At 48.8% G+C, this 19,574-nt stretch overlaps 1 protein-coding gene across 1 annotated transcript; it reads right to left on the bottom strand.

Annotated features, from left to right (window-relative positions):
- Window positions 1-797: 797 nt before the first annotated feature.
- Window positions 798-7,226, bottom strand: LOC102262349 (cytochrome P450 1A1). Its single transcript, XM_014530494.1, has 7 exons — window positions 6,586-7,226; window positions 3,816-4,680; window positions 2,930-3,056; window positions 2,753-2,842; window positions 2,536-2,659; window positions 2,303-2,389; window positions 798-2,168 (listed from the first exon to the last, which is right to left on the bottom strand). Exons 2-7 carry the CDS (start codon window positions 4,650-4,652, stop codon window positions 1,883-1,885), a joined length of 1,551 nt encoding a protein of 516 aa, XP_014385980.1. The 5' UTR covers window positions 4,653-4,680; window positions 6,586-7,226; the 3' UTR covers window positions 798-1,882.
- Between the last annotated feature and the right edge of the window lie 12,348 nt (window positions 7,227-19,574).

The raw sequence follows: 19,574 nt of genomic DNA, 5'->3' as shown, positions 1-19,574 counted from the left end.
AAAATAAATCAGTACAAGAATGATTGGGCATCTCTAGCTCAGTGGATAGAGCCTGTGGACTGAAGGGTCCCGGGTTTGATTTCGGTCAAGGGCATGTACCTTGGTTGTGGGCTCGATCCCCAGTAGGAGGCATACAGGAGGCAGCTGATTGATGATTCTCTCTCATCATTGATGTTTCTGTCTCTCCCTCTCCCTTTCTCTCTGAAATCAATAAAAATATATTTAAAAAAAGAAATCTGGGCCACAGTCTGCTTATGTGGCTGACAACCAAAGACCTTGTTCTCCATCTATGATTAGCCTTGGGTTCTAATATGGCTGCAGGACCTGAGCCAGATATGACTAGTGAGGAATAGACCACAACTTTTGAATCTCTCTCTCTCTCTACACTGACCAGAACCTACCCAAGGGAAACTACCTTCAAGGAAGACTATGCACAGTTGTCCCCAAGACCCAGTAATCTTTCCCACCATCCCTCACCCCAAGGCTCTGGACCTCACCCTCCTATATGTATCTGCCTGATCACAATGAGTAGGATAATGTGTTTATGAGTCAGCAACTTAGGAGGCGCTCGAAGGCAGGGGCCATGTTTTACTCACTTTATACCCCCCCAGTGCCTGGTCCAGAGAATGCTGTTAATTAATGTGTGTTCTGTCCCCAACCAGATTGTGAGCTGCCTGAGAAGAGTGGCTTTACCTCCTATCCACCTACTTTTCTTCTCCTACAGTAAAACTAGACACAAGATTGAGAGCAGGGTGGGAATGTAGATGAGCAATGGTTTAATTCAAGATTCAAAAATCTCCACTTCTGCATAATATCTTTATTTAGCTCAGGAAGATGTTTCCTACACATTTCTAGATATGTGGATATGAATTTTTCTATCACATTAAGTTAGTTGTTTTTAAGCTTTTACATACTGTATAATAAATGCAAACAAGCAAGTACAATGCAGGCTAAAATGAAAAGTTCCTTGTATACAAACATTTTAAAAAGACATGTTAATACAGGGTATAGAGAAAGGAGACCAATAGAAGGTGATTGAATTACCACCCCCTAGTTCCAGATCTGATCCTGGTTCCTCGATATAGGACTCTCTCTGCTCTTTGCTCTTCTAAGACCCAAGTCCCTAGCTCCTCCTGGATAGGAACAGAGGCTGCCTAAGGCCGGAGGCAGCACTGTTCCTGTCTGCAGAAAGGAAGGGAATCCTCCCAGGCACACGTGGTCCCAGACTCATGTGGTCAGATTCTTCAGCCTTGTTCAAGTGGGGAACCCATCTCTGTGCCAGTATCCTGGGCTGCCTCTTCCCTTCACTTTTGATGGTTCCCAATTGTCAAAGAGATTGGACAGGCCCTGGTGTGACTTATTCTAAATGTTTCTCAAGCCAGTCAGCCCCCGAAGAAAGTCAGCTAGATGCTGGGCCCAGGGACTTCCAAAGAGCTCCAGAGGGCTGAGAACTTCCTAACCCTATCAGACCTCCTAGCTCAAGCACTGTATCAGAAGGTTCCATCAGCTCCTACAGTGTCCACTGTCTGCATTTAGTATGCAGAGGGGGAAAGTCCAGGGTGGGGTACAGGCATGATCCTTCAGGATTGCCTGCAGCTACACAGCAGAATATCAGCCAGTCCAATATTTGTGGTTTTCAAGCCAAAGCTTAGACCTCCCTGGGCCATCCCCCTGGCCTGTCTGGGCAGCCAGGCCAAGGAGACAGTTATGGGCCTTACTTCAATTGGTATACCTGATCAGGACTGGTGGGAGGGACATGATATGGAAGGTAGGGGGTCTCATTGTGGCCCTGTGCTTGACTTTACCTCCATCCCCAGTACCACCAGAGACACAAGCCTGAGTAGCTTTTACAGGTACAAGGCTCTGCAGGGCTCTCAGCCGCCTAAGAGCGAACCTGCACCTGGAAGTGCTCGCAGTGGGCATGCTTCATGGTCAGCCCATAGATGGGGGTCATGTCCACCTTCACGCCTGGTGGTATGCTGAATTCTACCTGCTGCAGCATGATGGCCAGGAAGAGAAAGACCTCGAAGCGGGCAATGTTTTCACCAATGCACTTCCGCTTGCCGAGGCCAAAGAGAATCACCTGCTCACTCAGTGCCTTGTTGATAGTGCCATTGGGGGCGAGAAAACGTTCTGGTCGGAACTCAGATGGGTCATCCCACAGTTTCCTGTAATCAGAGCGAGTAACTGAAGAAGCAGCTCAGAAGCAGGAGGTTGCACCCCAGCCCACAAGAGTAGGGGATAGGCAAATGGCCAGGGACAGCAGGGTCTGAACTCAGAAGAGGGAGGAGTTTCAACTTACTGGTCATGGTTGATCTGCCACTGGTTCACAAAGACACAACGTCCCTTGGGGATGTAAAAGCCACTCAAATTTGTGTCTCTGGTAGTACTGGGGAGGGAAGAAGCTCAGTTAAGCTCAGGGCCACAATGAGATCCCTCTACCCCCCATACCATGTCCCTCCCACCAGCCCTGATCAAGTGCATGGACTGAAGTAAGGCCCAGTATCAGATAGAAGTAGTTCCATGGGGCCTCACCTGTGGGGGATGGTGAAGGGGACGAAGGAAGAGTGTCGGAAGGTCTCCAGGATGAAGGCCTCCAGATAGGGCAGCTGCGGTCTGTCAGAGAGCCGTGGCTGCCGTACCCTCCCAATCACTGTGTCTGCAGGGCACAAAGGACCAGACAGATGAAGGTGCCTCCCATACCACGGCTGGGTCCCCTGCATTGAGCACTTTGAAGGAGGTCACCACCTACCGAGCTCCTCCTGGATCTTTTTCTGCACACCGGGGCTTGTCACCAGGTACATGAGGCTCCAAGAGATGGCAGTTGTGACTGTGTCAAACCCTGGCCAGAAAAGAACAGAGGGAGAAGCTTGGTGGTTGATGGGGTGGGGCAGTTGAGTACAGGAAAGGCAAATGGGGTAGCTCATACCAGCTCCAAAGAGGTCCAAGACGACACTAACGATCTTCTCATCTGACAGCTGGATATTGGCGTTCTCATCCAGCTTCTTGTCCTGACAATGTTTGATCAGGCTGTCTGTGATGTCTCGGATGTGGCCCTGAGTACAGAATGCCCACGGGTGAGCAAGATCCCAAACCCAGACCTACCTCTCCATCCAGATCTGGTCTCTTACCATCCCTAGTATCTTTGTTCAAGAGATGACACCCCCACTCACACACCCAAGGCTGCCATCCCAGCTTCTCTCTGCCTGACCAAGGCTCTCTCCTGCCCCAACTCAAGGGAAACCTGACAGACAGAGTCTGATACCATTATCATCTGGACGTGCTCTTTACCCTTGTATATATCTATTGATTTCAGAGAGGAAGGGAAAGGGAGAGATAGAAACATCAATGATGAGAGAGAACCATTGATTGGCTGCCTCCTGTACACCCCCCCAGAGGGGATCAAACCCACAACTTGGTCATGTGCCCTCACCGGGAATCGAACCATGACTTCCTGGTTCATAGGTCAACGGTCAACCACTGAACCACACCGGCCAGGCCTCTTTACCCTTTTCTCTCCCATGAGGCCAGGAGACTAACTTTTTAATTCTTCCTAGTCCCTATAACTGGCCTAGGGTACAGCATGGACTGGCTATTCAGTAAATATTGCTGTCTGTTAGAAGGATAAAAGGACTGGTCAAGAAAACGTTCTATTCCCCTCCATGGATGGAGTCCTGTCCATTACTAACTTCAAAATCCCAGGGTGAAGGCCCCTGAGAGTCTGCCAAACCCCATGCTGCTCCAGTTATCACTGACCACCTGACCCCTGACCCTACCTGCTCCTCACCACCCACCTGCCTCTCCCCAGTCTGTACCTTCTCAAACGTTTTATAGTGTTCCTTAACCATCTTTTGCATGAAGATGTAGAACTTCTTATTCACGTCCTTGAAGATACTCAGGGCAGAGTTGGGCAGGTAACGGAGGATAGGGAGGAAGTCAGCTGGGTTTCCGGAAGCAGCCACCTCCCCGAACTCATTACTCAGGTTGACTATACTAAGTAGCTCTTGATCATCATGGTCATAGCGCTGACCAAAGCACATGGCACATATGACGTTGGCCACTGACACCACTACATACCTGTAGGGGTCAAAGTGTCCAACCCTTGCCATTAGCTCCTGGAACTTGCTGATGAGGACCTCAGCCTCCTTGCTCACATGCTCCTCCAAGTAGCAAGAAGATGAGGAAGTCGGGTCTGAAGCAATAGAGAAACTCTTCAGGGCATTTTGGGCTAGACGCCGGCGGGCAGCCCACACTGGTCCAGAGTCTGGGTTAAAGGTCATGCTCTGTCCACCAGAGATGAAGGTGAAACTGTAGAGGTCAGGCCGGCCCTTGAAATCGTCGCCCTGCCGCACCAGAGCCTGCCGGATGGTGTCCAGGCCACTGAGCACCAGGACAGGTGTGCAGCCAATGCAGATCTCTAGCACGTCCCCATAACGCTGGCTCAGTCGTGACAGCGCCAGGTGTGGGTTCTTCCCCAAGGTCAGAATGTGTCCAAGTAAGGGCCAGCCCCAGGGCCCTGGAGGACTCTTCAAGCCTTTGGGGACCCCAGGCCTCCAGGCTCTGAACACCCAGAATACTAGGCAGAAGGTGGTGGAGGCCAGAAGAAGTTCTGTGGCCGAGATGGGGATGGAGAGTCCAAATACAGAAAGCATGATCAGCGTAGAGATGGCAAGGTGGCCACTGAAAGTTGGGCAGGAGGGAAAGATCAAGACATCATATAGGGGCATAGGAGGAACCCATGTCCTAAAGTATCAGCATGCTGATTAAGAGAAAACCTTATCTAGAACTGCTCACTGAGCATGAAGGGGAGGAAGAGGTGGGAGAAGCTATTGAGCTGCCACTGTGTGCCAAGAATTTCCATATTGTTCATTCAGTCCTGGCCACAGCCTATGAGGTAGGCTGAGGTAAGGCTCAGAGAAGGTAAGTAACTTGCTCAAGGTCACATAGCCAGGAAGTTTTGGATCCACATGTCCAACCCAAATTATTTAATTCCAGAACACCCTCTCTTATTTGTGCACCAGTTTAAAATAGTGCTTTCCAACGTCACTCTGTGATTCCCATATACACCTGCACTATTATTTTCTTCACATTTAAAAAAAATCAACTTTAAATCTACCCACTTACCATCATCCCAAACAATCATATCTGTGTGAAAGTACAGGTTTGATTTTTTCCCCTAATATACGTTAAAATAAACACATAATTGATATGCATCACCTAAATGCCCTTGAGTAATACTCACCACACTTAGGGAAACACTGCTATTGGGAGAACTAGGCATCATCCACTCCTTTAGCCTCATTTCACATTTGGGGAAATTGATCTTCAGAGGGTGCACTGATTTGGCTAAAGTTACCCAGCAACCAGTGACTGAGCTAGGATTCAGACCTCTTAGCAAAGTTCCCTGGGAGATTTTCAGCTCCTGTCATAGCTACCTCCCTTTGAAGAGTGTTCCCAGAACCCTCAGTTCTATCCTGCTCAACTCCAGGGTCTAGGGTATCCTGCCAGACCCTGGAATAGGGTGGGAAGGGAACAGGGGATAAGACCACTGCCTAAGCCACATGGCTCTCAGCCCCAGCTCTCTATTTAAAAGCAGCTGGAGACCAGTTAGATTAAGGTCCCAGTCACAGAAATCTAGGCCAGAGTCTTTGTTGGGCTCAATTCTCACTGGAGAGCCATTCAAGATGGGGAGGTTGGCTGTATGGTTCCTACCTCAAGTACTATAGCTGTCTGTGTAGGGAGGCTTCCTGGAGGAGCTGGATCCCAAAGCACACATACAAAAGTCCTGGCTCCCTAAGTGAACTGGGAACACTGCTAGGCCTTGGTATGCCATGGTGTCCCCTTGCACACATTGGGTGCCCCAAGGACCTCTAGCCATACTTAGTAAGATGGTAGGAGCCCAAGAGATACATGACGGGTGAGTTACCAAGGACTGGTGGTCCAGCTCCCTGAAGCTGACAGTCTCTCACATTGACTGCTCCCCAACAGACGCCAGAGAAGACAGTCAACGGGATAGGGAAGGCCTCTGGGCAGTGCCCGGGACTCTTGCTCAGATCTCTTGTCCAAGTCAGCACACTTGGCTCTGACAAGCCATGCCTTGGGAGGGTAGAGCCAGCCAGGGGTAGCTTTTAGATAAGGCAGGTACAGCTGGTAAGAACACAACCTGCCCCCTCCATTCACCCTGACCACCCAGGGAGAAGCCCTCCTCATCACACAACCTGAGGAGAGGCTATATATGCACCCAGCTTAGGTAAACTGTGTTCTTATTCCACATAACCAGGTGACTCCGATGGGGAAGGCCCAGGCATTTAGAGAGCCTTTGCGGGATAAAGCTGGAGTCTGGGTCCTGGAGCCTGAAAGGGGTCCATCTAGAGTTCTGATACTAGCTGTGGGACATTCAGCAAGTCCTGCCCTTCCCTTGGCCTCAGTTGCCCCTTTAGGGAGCTGGACTGCTTAGTCACTAAGGCCACTCCTAGCCTTCTTTTTTGAAGAGCTAGATCAGTGACTACCTAGGAAGACCTGGAGGCATTAAAATTTTCCTTCTATTGGGAGGGGAGGGGCAAGCCAGAAGTCCCCAGCACTCACCTGTGGTTGTGAGGAGGTGCTGAACTGAGCTGGGAAGAGTTGTCTCAGAAGCCAGGACCCCAAAGAAGATCAAGGAAGGCTCCAAGCAACTGTCTGTCACCTTCAGGGTGAGGGTGAAGGCACAACCAACTTTATAGGCAGCTTGCGCGTGGCCACGCCCCTTGGCTCAGGGATGCAACTCAGGGAGGGGCGGCATGAGGGGGAATAGTCGCTCTAGGGTGGATGGGAAGTGGGGGAGCGGAGGCACAGGGACAGGTAAGAACCCACTATGGGGACGCCTCTTCCAAGTGCCGGCGCGTAAAAGGGTGAGGGCTGGGGACACCTGGGGTCTCCAGTTCCAAGGTACCCCTTGGACAGCGCAGAGCCCAGGTGAGGCGGGGGTTTGGGGAGAAGTCCCAGCACAGCCCGAAAAGAGGGTATGGGGACCCTCTTTCCCGGGCATGGGGACGCCTCACCCTCATTTTTGTACCCACTGGACCTGTAAGTGCCTCCCCTCACTACTAGCGGACCGAGGCCAACCAGCAGGGGCGGGGCTGCCGGGTGGTGACCTCCTTTTCCCGGTTTACTGAGTCCAGGCTCGCGTGAGAAGCGCGGCGACCCTGCTCCCAGGTCACCGGGGCCGGAAGGCCAGCGGCGCCGATGGGCTGCCCTTTCCCCCACCCAGCGTCCCCAGAGCCCCGGCACCCAGCAAAAAGGTCCGCGCTCCCTGCCCCGGGAGCGGGAACGGAGAATGTGCGTTCTCTCCGAGCGCTCACACGTTGCTCGGTACCGCCTCTAGGGGCCACCTCCCGCCGGGACCCACCCGCCCTCGAAGTTCCCTCTCGGCTCCCGGGTTGCTAGCGCTTTGGCCGGGCAGAAAAATCAGGCGGCGAGGGGGGCTGCTTGGCTAGCTCCCGGTGGGTGAGGAAGGGGTTAGAGAGAGGCCCTGGGGCCGGGCAGGGGAATGGGCCAAGAGACTGAGGACTGGGCGCCGGGCACAGACACCTCCCCAGGATAGCGTGTGTGTGTCTGGAACCTCCCTCCAGGGGGCAGAGATCACGTGGCCCATCCCCCGCTCCACTTGGCCCGGGGTGAGGTGCCCGGCGGTTGCGTGAGAAAGCCTGGGAGTCCCGCGCAGCCATCCAGCTGCTCATCGTCGCTGCCCTGGTGGGGTCCCGGCACAGTCACGCGAGGGGGGAAAGGGGAGCCGGGGCGGGCTCTCAAAGGGTGGAGGGAGAGGAGTGGCGGAGCCTGGCAGATGTGCTATTGGATGTGGAGGTGGGGCGGTGCAAAGGGCCCAGGTTTGCGTGCGGAGCTGGGCCTTTGCCTGCAGGCGGGCGCCTGCGTGTATCTGTATTTTTGGTCCACGCCTGTGGCAGGACACGCAGCCCCAGTGTCGCCCGGCTCGCCTGTCTGGCTGCTTCCGAAGCTGTCCCTGGCCCCTGCCGAATCCTCCCCATGTGGTATGTCCAGGCACAACCTGTCCCCAACTAACCACAATACCACCTCCCCGCCTCCCCCCTCCCTCGCCCAGCCATGCTCCCCTACCCATCGAATGGCACCACCATCCCTGTGCTGGCCCAGGCCAGAAAACAGCTGCATCCTGGCCTCTGACCTCCCACTCCGCCAGATGCCACTTAATGCATTGCACAAACATTTCACCAACCGCCTACTATGAGCCAGGTACTGTTCTGGGTGCTGGCGATGGATGTGCAAGTGAACAAACTGACAACTTCCTGCTCACATGGAACTTAAATTCTATTTTGGTGGTGGGAGGGGGGCAGATAAGCACAGAGAATATCAGAGGGTGACAAATGCTACAGAGAAAAAGCAGAGAAGGGGTAGGAATCACATGGGGGCAGAATGCAGTTGAAAATAGGGTGGTCAGAGAAGTCCTCACAGAGAAAATGACACTGGGCAGAGATAGAAATGTGGAATCAAGAATCAAGGTGCACAGATACCAGGAGGAAGAGCGCACCTTGGAGAGGGAACAGCACGTTCGAAGGCCCTGCACAGTGGCTCTTGAGGGAGGGGCAGTACCACGGGCACTGGAAATGTACAGTGTTTTGTGACTGGGAAGTTCTGCTGAAATTTAGTGCCCCCAAGGGGAGGGGATGCTCATGGGACATCCCTGCCCCAGGTGCAGGGAGCACCCTGTTGAGAAAGTGGAACTTCCTGTGTGAGATGGAGACACTGTAGAGTCCGAGTCAATGAAGGTCACTCTGGCTTCTGTGCTGAGAATAGGCAAGGACACATCTCTCTACATTTGTCCAGCCCCACTGCCACATTGTCTTGTAGGTCCTCATCATTGCTCCCCAGAGTATTAACAGCCTCCAAATCTAGTTCCCATTTGCCTTTTACTCCCCTCAATTCTTTTTCCACCCTGTTGAATCCAAAGTGGTCTTTTCAAAAATGCAAAATCTCATTCCATCACCACCTTGCCCCTTCATTAGCTCCCATCTGGGTACAAATAGAATCTTTAGCAGAACCTATCAGGCCTATCAACCTCTACTTCTAATTTCCTCTAGTTTAAGTATGAACTAAACACCACTTCCTCTGGGAAGCCCCCCTGAATCCTCTCCACAGCAAGTTAGGTGTCCCCTGGTCTGTTTCCAGCACTTCTCCACGGTAATTCTCAGAACACTTGACCCTTGCTATGACTCCGACCCAACCTGTCATTCCTTCCTCTATGCCCAAGCACAGAAAGCCAACCTGTGGGTAATTGATCTGATAAGCCAATTTCTTGCAAGATATTAATAACTGGTAAAGGAGTTAAATCCAGCTGTATTATGCCCTGGCCAGTGCTGCTCTGTAGCACTGCCCTTGCACTGAAGGGTCATGGGTTCGATTCCCAGTGAAGGACACATACCTGGCTGCAGGTTCCATCTCTGGCCCCTATCGAGGTACATTCAGGAGGCAACCAATCGATATCTCTTTCACATTGGTGTTTCTCTCTCTCTCTCTCTCCCCCTTCCACTCACTCTAAAAAAAAAAATCAATGGAAAAAATATCCTTGGTTGAGGGTTAACAACAAAAAATCCAACTGTATTATGACCAGGGTGATGCTGAGCCCAAAGTACTGATGCTATAATGGTGGAATTTAGGCAACAAAACAGACAGGAGACAAGGGAACTATTGCTGGGCTTCCAGTTCATCCAGCATTGTTCCATTCATCCCTTCCTCTACATCTATGGCTCAGCCCACAAAACATGATGATACCCAAGAAAGCTCTGCCCTTCAATCCCAGTTGGAGCAAGAGCCACAGAGGAGAAAGAACCTGCATGGAAGCTGTGACAAGGAAGTGGGGAGGAAGGCACTCCCAGATTCCTCAGCCTACTCTGTAGCCCAGTCTGTCCTTTGGCTCCGAAGAGTCCGCACCAATTCCCAAGCTTTAGAGAATCACAACAACTTGCTCATCAGGACTAGAGGACCACCTGCTGAGGCTCCTGACCTTTGTTTGATAGAAGAGGCATTGTTTTGCTCACATTCTCTAAGGGACTCTTTTTAAAAAAATATATATATATATATTTTCTTGATTTCAGAGGGGAAGGGAGAGGGAGAGAGAGATAGAAACATCAATGATGAGAGAGAATCACTGATCGACTGCCTCATGCACACCTGGGCATGTGCCCTTGACCGGAATCGAACCTGGGACCCTTCAGTCCACAGGCCGATGTTCTATCCACGGAGCCAAACTGACTAGGGCATCTAAGGGACTCTTGATCCCAAATAAATTCATTAGCTAATTAAGCCAATTCCTTTCCCACTTTTCAGCTGGAGAAACTGATACCAGAAGGAGAAGGCCCAAGGATATATGGCAAATCAAAGCAGAGTCCAGAGCTCTAGCCTTTGCTTCCAGGCCAGGGCTCTTCCCACCATGATTTATTGTCCCAGAGTACCAGCAAAACACTGGGAGGCCAAAGGGGTACAGCCTTAGCCCCTGGGTCAGGGCTCCCATCTCCCCATACTCCTGGACATAAGTCTGGTGCAATGAGGGTTAAGGAAAGCATTGCACTTCTCACCAAATCCTATCTCCACAGAACAGCTCCCCAGATGGTGGGGGTGCTCAGGAGCACTGGGCAAAGAAAGAGGGAGACAGGCAGGAGGTTAGAGAACCTTGGCCAGGAGCTGAATAGACAATTCTGGGTCAAAGTTTGCATGCCTTTGCGTGAGAAGCTCTTTGGCTGATTCCCTGGCGATCAATACCAGGAAAACAGAGTAGGGAGCAGAGACGGCTCTGGGCTGGGGGGATAGAGACTGCTGAAGGTCTTGACCCAGCAGACTGGTCCAGCTTAGAATCTGCAGTCAGCACCATTGAGGGCTATGTGGCAGGGGGATGGGGAGAAAGCAAAACCCACAACAAAGCTCTACTGCATGGTGGAGGCAGAACATACAACCTATGCTGAATCTAGAAATACTTCAGGAGCTGTGAGAAGCTGGGATGGAGGGAGCAGGTAAAGGGACTCTGGGAGAGTGGGGGACTGGAGAAGCATTATGGAATATGAAGAGTACAGGAAGGACATTTCTGGCAAGAGGACAGGACATAACAAGATCAAAGCATGGGAGTGGGAGGTTGGGTGAAGCTGTTTGAGAAGAATACAGTTTGAGTGGTTGTGTAGAATTAGGACTTGCTTCCCAATGTGTTTTCACACACATACACACAAGCCACCCTTTATCCCACTTGACCTCTGAACCCCAAGTGCCTTCTCCCTCTTACCTTGGGAGGCAGGAGAGCCAAAAAGATTTGGTTTGCAGGATTCAGGGCTCAGTGTGGCAGTCCCCAACCCAACCCCAGCTCCCTGGCTCTTAGACTTGGTCTAAGCCTGTTGTCCTGATGTAAATATTAAAAGTGCCCTCTTTCACTCTCAAAAGAGTCCTGTCTTGAACATTCGATTATATGGTTATGCTAGTAACAGTGGCCATCTGAGTGGTATTGTATGCCCAGCAACTATTCTCTCTTCTTCTGGCAATATCACTTCTGTTCTTTAACCCACCCCTATTCTTAGCCAATAGGTTTGATGGAGCTGACCACACCCCAGACTATATGGGTGCATGACCCAGGCCTGGCCAATGAGAACCCAACAAGGGTTTTTCTGAAATTGTTGGAAAAGAGAGGTTCTCTTTCTGCAGGGTAGTTAAGCTAATTTGAAAATAAGTCTGGGCCTACCAATGGCCACCTTTAAAGAAAGCCTACTTTATAATGATGCCCATTCAAGGGAAAGCAAAATGGGGAGGTGGAGAGAGAGAAAGAATTGATGACATTGAGCACCTAGATTCAGTTATTTCTGAAGCCAATGAGGTTCACCCACAAAGCATATCTGTTACATGAATCAACATCACCACCACCTTCCCCCTTACCTCATCCCCTGTCCTTTCCTTCTTCATCTCTTCTTCCTCTTTTTCCTCTTCTTCTTTTAGTAGGAGTTGGATTTGAGGACTTGCAACTGAAAGACTTATAACCCAAACCTGCAGGCCAGAGAAGCTTACCCCACAGTGCTCTCTGAGACAGCCCCAAGAAAACCTGGACAAGTTGGACAGAAGATGAAGAAAGTTACTCTTGTTTGGTTGCTTCCCACTGGTCTGCCAAAAATGCCACCAACAGCACCCCTGTAGGAAGCGAATTTTATCTCCAGAAGACTCCATGGTGGTGTTGAAGAGTTGTTGGCTGGTGATTGCCTGAAGAGAACTCTTGAGTGAAGCAGAGATTATCAGCTGAGACTGTGCTGGAAGCAGAGCTCAACCCCCCTGTCTGCTGGGAGCTCCTTGGATAGGGGATGCCCAGGAAGAAAGCAGATGTCATCAAGTTCCTGGTGCTCCATTTGCTGTCCCAGCTCCTCGCTGAAAAAGAAATACCATTCCTTCCCCAAGTTCAGGATGGGCCAAGTTGAAATTTTCAGAAGGAAGTTTATGAGGAAATAGTCCTTACAATAGCCTGCAAGGCCCTTCCAGATGTGGCTCCCATGACCTCTCTGACCTCCTTGCCTATTACTCTCCCTTCCCCAGTTCATTCCTCTCCAGGCACAAACACCTCCTTGATGTTCCTGACATACTCCAGGCAGATCCCTACCAGCCTCTGTCAGGGTCAGTTCCTGCAGGAAACATAAGACTCAACTGGCTTATTAGGAGAGTTTAATAAAGGGACAATTTACAAAGCTATGGGAAAGTTTTAGAGAAGTTAGTAAGGGACAATGCAGCACCCCAGGGTTAGCAACAGCAGGGCTAGATGTGGTAAGAGGAAGGAACAGAAAGCAGAACCCAGAGAAGATGGCCATAGAGGGACTATAGAGAGTAGCCGTGGTCTTCAGTAGAGAGTTGCAGCTGGCACACAAAGACCCTACAGGGAGAGAGCAGAGCCTACTCTGACTTCACTCTATTCATGCCCTCTGATGTCCCACTGGTGCCTTCTTTCCATGGATTGAACTAATTGGAAGCCAGAGGGTAAGGAGCCCATTACTATAATACAAAGAAGTCAATCCTGCCCAGCCAGTGTGGCTCAGTGGTTGAGCATCAACCTATGCCCCAGGAGGTCTCTGGTTCAATTCCCAGTCAGGGCACATGCCTGGGTTGCAAGCTCAATCCCCAGCAGGGGGCGGGCAGGAGGCAGCCGAGATCGGTGTTAATGTTTTTCTCTCTTCCATGTTTCTATCTCTCTTGCCCTCTCTAAAAAAAATCAATAAAAACATATATTTTTTATAATTACTGTTAAAAAAAAAAAAAGTCAGTCCTCCAGGACCAAGAGTAGAGGGGTAGAGAGTAAGTCTGGAGAGGCAAGTAGAAGACATCTAGCACTCTGCCTCAGGGCATTTGCACTTGCTGTTCCCTCCACATGAAAACTATCCCCAAACCCTCATGTCTTGCTTCCTCAGATATTACCTTTTCCATATGCCTTCCTTAACCATTCTATGTAAAACTGTTACCCTGACTCATAGTCTCTCTCCCTTTCCTTAACTTGATTTTTATTTGTAGCACTTACAAACTTCAGACATACTATGTATTTTACTCTTTCATATTGTGTATGGTCTATATCCCTCAACTAGAATGTAAGCTCCAGCAGAGCAGGGACTTTTGCCTGTTTTTATCAATCCTTTATCAATAGCAAGCTGGCACATTGTGGATGCTAAATGAATATTTGGTAAATAAATGAATGAAAACATGTCAAACTCCCAAATAGGAAAATACACCAGGTTTGACATGGCAGAGGCTTGGTGAAATTCTGGGTCCAAATTGGGTCAGCCCAGATATTTTCTTCAGCATCTGCTAGGTGAGTGTCATTTTGCTGCCGGAAGACAGACATAGTCCTGTCTTAGGAAGCTCATCACAACCTGGCCCAGCTTAGGCATCCTACCTTATACCACCTTCACTGCTATCCAGGATCAGCATCCGAGCTAGGCCTCACTGCTGAACACATGGTCACAATCACCAGAAATTCACAACCTCTTTCAATTTCAAAGCCTCCTGGTTTCTCTCAACAGACTACAGCTCCTCTCTCCACAATCTGGCCCCACAACAATAATCAGTAAACAGCAGGTTTTATAAATGCTCTCAGCAGAGAGGGCTCTGCAGGATTGAGACAGGAGACCTCCATGGGTTGGTGGGTGGGAAGGGCTGCAAAGATACAGACCCTGGAACACTTCTCAGAGAAGGGAGAGGAGTGGCCCAGAGGTTCTGGGCTGGCTCTAGATGGAGGGTAGTAGAGATGAAGGTAGACCTTCTTTTTCCTTTTTTCTCTTCTTCCTTCAATACTATCAATTTGATTGATTTAGACCCATATTATATATCAGAACTTGATTAATTGTGCTCAGGTTGGCAATGCCTTATTGCTGGGGAAATGTTTTCCAGGCCACTGTGTTGTGAAAGCAGGCCTGAGGACATGTTGACTTCCTGAAGGGCATGCTCAAGGCCATGCTAATGTTCCAAGTTAAAGATGCCCTTTTGTATATTAAACACAGAGGTTTGCTGTTAGTGACTGTTCTTGAACTCTCATCAAATCAGGGTCTCTGAGGAACCTACTTTGTCAGCCAAATGCTTCTGGATGTGCTTCCCCAGTCTCTGCCAAGAAGGTGGTGTCATTTAGACCTATCAGGGCACAGCCTGGCTGTCCCACCAACCAGTGATGGGCCACTCAACCAACTTGGGGACCCTCTCCCAACTGTTCCACCACTTGTAGACATCTAGTAGCCATCTCCCCACCTTGATTTTTCCTTCTTCCCAACACTCTCCCCTCTTCCATTTTATCCAGGTATCCTCCATATTCCTTTCCAGAGCTATGTGCTTTGTGCAGAGGTTGTCCTCAAACTCCCAGACTCAGGCAGTGGGTCCTGGCTGGTCTGAACCAGTCATTGTGGCCTCAGTTGCCTTGTTGGTGTTTGGATTAAACTTGGATCTGTGACATGATTCTGACCATGTAGGAGAAACCTGGTGGGATAGCTTTTAGGAAAGGTTTTCTCACTCTTACAAAGGATACATGGCAAGAGATGCACTCTTGCCCCTCTGGCCTTTGTCATGTCTGGATGTGATGGCTGAAACTCAGTAGCCATAAGAGAGCCAGCCTGGGAGAAAGGCTGACCTTCCAACGATGGTGGAGCAGAAATTTACAAAGAACCATTTTATTTTATTCAGTGTCCTTGCAAGAAACAGGTCCCATTCAAACTGGTCATTGAGGAGAGTTTAATAAGGGGACTATTTACAAAGGTGTGGGCAATGTATAGAGAAACCAAGACAGGATAGTGTGGTACCATATGATTAGTAACAGAAAGGAGCCCTCACCGTCTTGGGCTTGAAGGGGTAAGAGGAAGAAACTGTTCCGGAACCCAGAGAGAGAGAAACTGTAAGAAGAGAAGAGCTGCCTTGCAGGAGCTGTGGCTTACCATGGTGACTTTGCAGGGAGGGTCTAAAGAAAAAATATCCCACTCTCACTCTCCTCCCCTACTTCCATCTCATGCCAATGCCTTCCATTGACTGAATGCAACAAGAAGCCAAAATATGGGGGAGCCCCTTGACACAGTTTGCAGAGGTCAGCCTCTCAGTGCACACAGCAGGGCAGAGAAGCAGGGGGAGTAGAGGATTTTCAGCACAACCTGGGTCTGCAATTACCTCATCCGTCTGCCTGCCTGCTAGTTGTAAGTCTCCTCCCTGAAAGCAAGGCCTGTCTTACTCACTGCTATAAGTTTCCTCTGAGAACAGTGGAAGTTAAACCAAAGCAATATGACACTGTGGTGTAAGTGCCATGAGAGAGCTATGCCCAAAGGAAGAGGATCTGAACCAGAGTAGGGGTCAGGACACTCCAGAGGAGATGGGCTTGGAGCTGACTTTTGGAGGATCTATTTTAATGGACAGATGAGAATGTTTTGTCATTAATGCATCATTGTACTGCAGTATGAATTAGCATTTCTAACCTGGAAGCAATGTATTTCCTTCAGGGTGTTTGTTGGATGGGGAAGAAGTGGTTGGGAGGGAACAGCATGTATGAATGCACAAAGGCAGAAAACTAAAAGAATTATAAGATGTTCCCTCTGATGGGTGGAAAGATGCATGAAAGGGAGGGAGGAGTAGGATAGGAAATGAGGCGAGAAGAGTAGGAAATGGCTCACATGCTGAGCTTAGATGTTTGAACTTGGTTTTAAATGCAATTTCAGAAAGTTCACTTGGGTGGTAGTGTGGAGCATGGTTTAGAGAGGAATGAGGTGGGAAGGGCTCCTAGAGCTATGCTGGCCAATACAGTAGCCAGTAGCCACAAGAAACTACTTAAATTTAAAATGAAATAGAATTTAAAATTCAGTATGTCACTTATACTTGCCACATTTCATTCAACAACCACAGGTAGCACAAACAGAGAACATTTCCACCATTACAGAAAGTTCTATTGGACAACACTGGTCTAGAGGCAGTGAGGCCAAGCAGGCGGTTCCTGCAAAAGTCCAGGTGGGAAGTGAGAATCTGAGAAGCTGAGTGCCACAGTAATGGAGAGAAAGGGTCAGACTCAAGAAGTACTTAGGAGGCAGAATCTTGAGAATTTGGTGGGAGGTGACAGAGAAGCAATCTTCGAGGATTCCCAGGTTTCTGGCTGGGGCGGTGACCCAGAGGGAAGATGTTTGAGCAAGAAAATGAAATGAACCATTTGGTCATATTGAGGATGGGGGCCTCTGGTTGACACAGGCAGTGGGTGAATTGGAAGTCCAGGACAGAAGTTCCAGGTCCCTACCCAATAGATTGTGAGACTCCCAGCTCTAATTATTCACCTATGCTTCCCACAGCAAGAATGTCCACAAAGTCCTTCCTCTGTATCAGGTCTGGGCTGAGATGAATGCATCTCAGCCTCTGCCCTCAAGGGGTCCTCCATCTGGATTAAAGTTTGGGCTAGGTATTGGCTAGCCCAAAACTAGCTGCGACATAGGTAAGAATGGAATGGTGAGAATGGTGAAGGGCACAAGGGAGGACCCGCCCCACTAAGAAGAGGAAGGGGCTGCCAATTGCTGCAATCTGGCCACCTGGCCTGGCTGATGAATGTACACTGAATAAATATATTGAGTGACCTTGGGGTGCCCTTTACCCTTCCTCTCCCCTTAACCTTAGTCACACCCTGCCTTTCCCTGGGCTCCTCGCCTCTGAATAGTGAATTCTGAATGTGCCTCTCCCCTGCACCATGCCCACTGAATTGCTATGAAGCAACCCTATGAGGTAAGTACTACCATTAGCCTCATATTGTAGTTGATGAAATGGAGTCCTGGAGATATTAAGTAATTTTCTTCAGAGCCAGAATGTGGGGGAAAGCAATTCAGTGGGCATGGTGCAGGGGAGGGGCACATTGTAGATGCTCAATAAATTTTAATTATAAGAATTGTTATTTGCAATTTCCATAAAACTAATGCAGGAAATGCCTGAAGCAGAGTTTTTGCAAAGCTTCTGTGTAGGTTAGCAGTCTTACTTATGAACAGCAATTGACTCAACAGTCTTTTTCTGAGTACAAGCTGTGTGTCATCCTTGTGCTAGAGACTAGAGATATGAAGGAGAGCAGAAGCTACCTCAACCTTCAGGGAGCTCACAGTCCAAAGGGAGACAGTATGCTGGGTACTGTTGAGGAGGGCAGTGAGGGGCCTGAACGAACTCACAGGAGGGATTTTGACCCAGTCAATGTGGTGACAGCTAAGCAGGGTTTAAAATGAGCAGGAGTTGGCTGGAGAATACAGGGTAGGGTTTCAAGCAAAGGCATCAACATATGGAGAAGGACAGTGGAGGTGGGCACAAGGAGGACATGGTGCACACAGGGCCAGATAGACGAGCAAGAGCTGTTGATGCTTTCAAGTGCTAAGCAAAGGAGTTCGGTTTTTATTCTGAAATTTATGGGGAACCCGAGGAACTTTTAAAAGGGAAATGGTCAATACATAACACTCCAGAACAGCTGAAATGAAAACAATTGAAAATAATCCAGTGGTGGTGAGAATGAAAAGCAACTGACACCCTCATACACAGCTGCTGGGAATAAAATTGGCTAAACAACTTTGAGAAATTGTTTGGTAGAATCTACTGTTGCCGAGTTAGGCCCTGCCTATGACCCAGCATTTCAATTCCTGAGTCTATATACAGCAGAAATACACACGAAACACGTGCAAGAATGCTCAGAGCAGCCAGGCTCAACACAGCTCAACATGGAAAACAACCCAAATGTCAACCAATCGTTGAATGGATAAACTGTTGTGTATTCATCTTATAACAAAACACCATACAACAACTACAACTACACCCACCATTATCAATGAATCTCATAAAAAAGAATAAGTGACAGAAACCAGATACAGGAGTGCATGCTGCCCACTGGATCATACATTTAAACGGTTGAAATGGGCTCTGGCCGGTGTGGTTCGGTTGGAGTGTTGGTCACTGAAAGGTTTCAGGTTCAATTCCTGGTCAGGGCACATACCTAGGTTGTTGGTCAGGGTGCCTATGGGAGTCAGCTGATTGATGTTTCTCTCTCACATCGATGTTTTTCTCTCTTCCTTCCCCTCTCTCTAAATCAATAAGCATGTCTTTGGGTGAGGATTTTAAAAAATGGTTGAAATGGTTAATTTTGTTTTATATTTTACCATGTTAAAAAAAGTGAAAAAACGTCTTAGAACTGTGTAACACAAAGAGTACCTTAATGTAAACTAGAGACTTTAGTTAGTAATAATGTGTGAATATTTATTCACCAATTGTAACAAATGCATTACCCTAATACAAGATGTTAATATTAGGGGAAACCATGCTGGGGATGGAGGCATATGGAAGCTCTCTGGAGTTTCCACTTAATTTTCCTATAACCCTAAAACTGCTGTAAAAACAAAATCTATTAATGTTTTAAAAATCCATGCCAAAAAAAGTACACACGGCATGATTTCATTTATATAAAGAACAAAACTAGTGTAAGCTCTTAGAAGTTGGGGTCATGGTTACCCTGGAAGGTGCTGGCAATGTTCTGAATCTTGATCTGAGGCTGGTTACATGGCTTTGTTAAAACTGTCAAAATTCATCAAACTGTGCACATATCTGCATTTTTTATACCTTGTAATTTAATAAAAAGTTTTTAGAAAATCTTAAAAATAATGAGATAGTCTCTCACATAGAAATTCAAACGACTCCGTCCTCCAGGGAGGGGAGTAGAACTCCCCACTCCTTAGGTGTGGGCTGTGCATAGTGACTTCCTTCCAAAGAGCACAGAATGGAAAGGGGAGAAAGGAGTCACCTCATTGTGGAGAAGCCTGGTAAACACTACTTCCACCACCTGATCAAGGCCAATATCAATTGTCCTAAGTTAGGTTGATAGTATGTACCCTAGACATGATATGATGAAAATGACACTTTACTTCTGTGGTCTTCCTACCAATAACCCATAACCTCAGCCTTACCATGAGAGAAACAACAGACAAATTGCAACAGTGGGACATCCCACAAAATACCCAACCAGTACTCCCGAAAACTGTCCAGGTCATCAAAAAAAAGGATTGTCTGAGAAACATCCAAACCTAGGGGCTGGG

This window comes from Myotis brandtii, unplaced genomic scaffold, assembly GCF_000412655.1.
Source record: "Myotis brandtii unplaced genomic scaffold, ASM41265v1 scaffold74, whole genome shotgun sequence".
Classification (NCBI taxonomy): Eukaryota; Metazoa; Chordata; class Mammalia; order Chiroptera; family Vespertilionidae; genus Myotis; species Myotis brandtii.
The sequence above is the reverse complement of the archived record's forward strand: the minus strand, read 5'-3'. Positions and strand labels throughout refer to the sequence as shown.

Excerpts from the sequence above, each read along its gene's own strand:
- LOC102262349 (XM_014530494.1), bottom strand. The coding sequence starts at position 4,652 with ATGCTTTCTGTATTTGGACTCTCCATCCCCATCTCGGCCACAGAACTT. Across the intron at positions 2,843-2,929 it reads CTTGGACCTCTTTGGAGCTG|GGTTTGACACAGTCACAACT; the intron begins GTATGAGCTACC and ends TTTTCTGGCCAG. Across the intron at positions 2,390-2,535 it reads CCCTTCACCATCCCCCACAG|TACTACCAGAGACACAAATT; the intron begins GTGAGGCCCCAT and ends TTCCCTCCCCAG.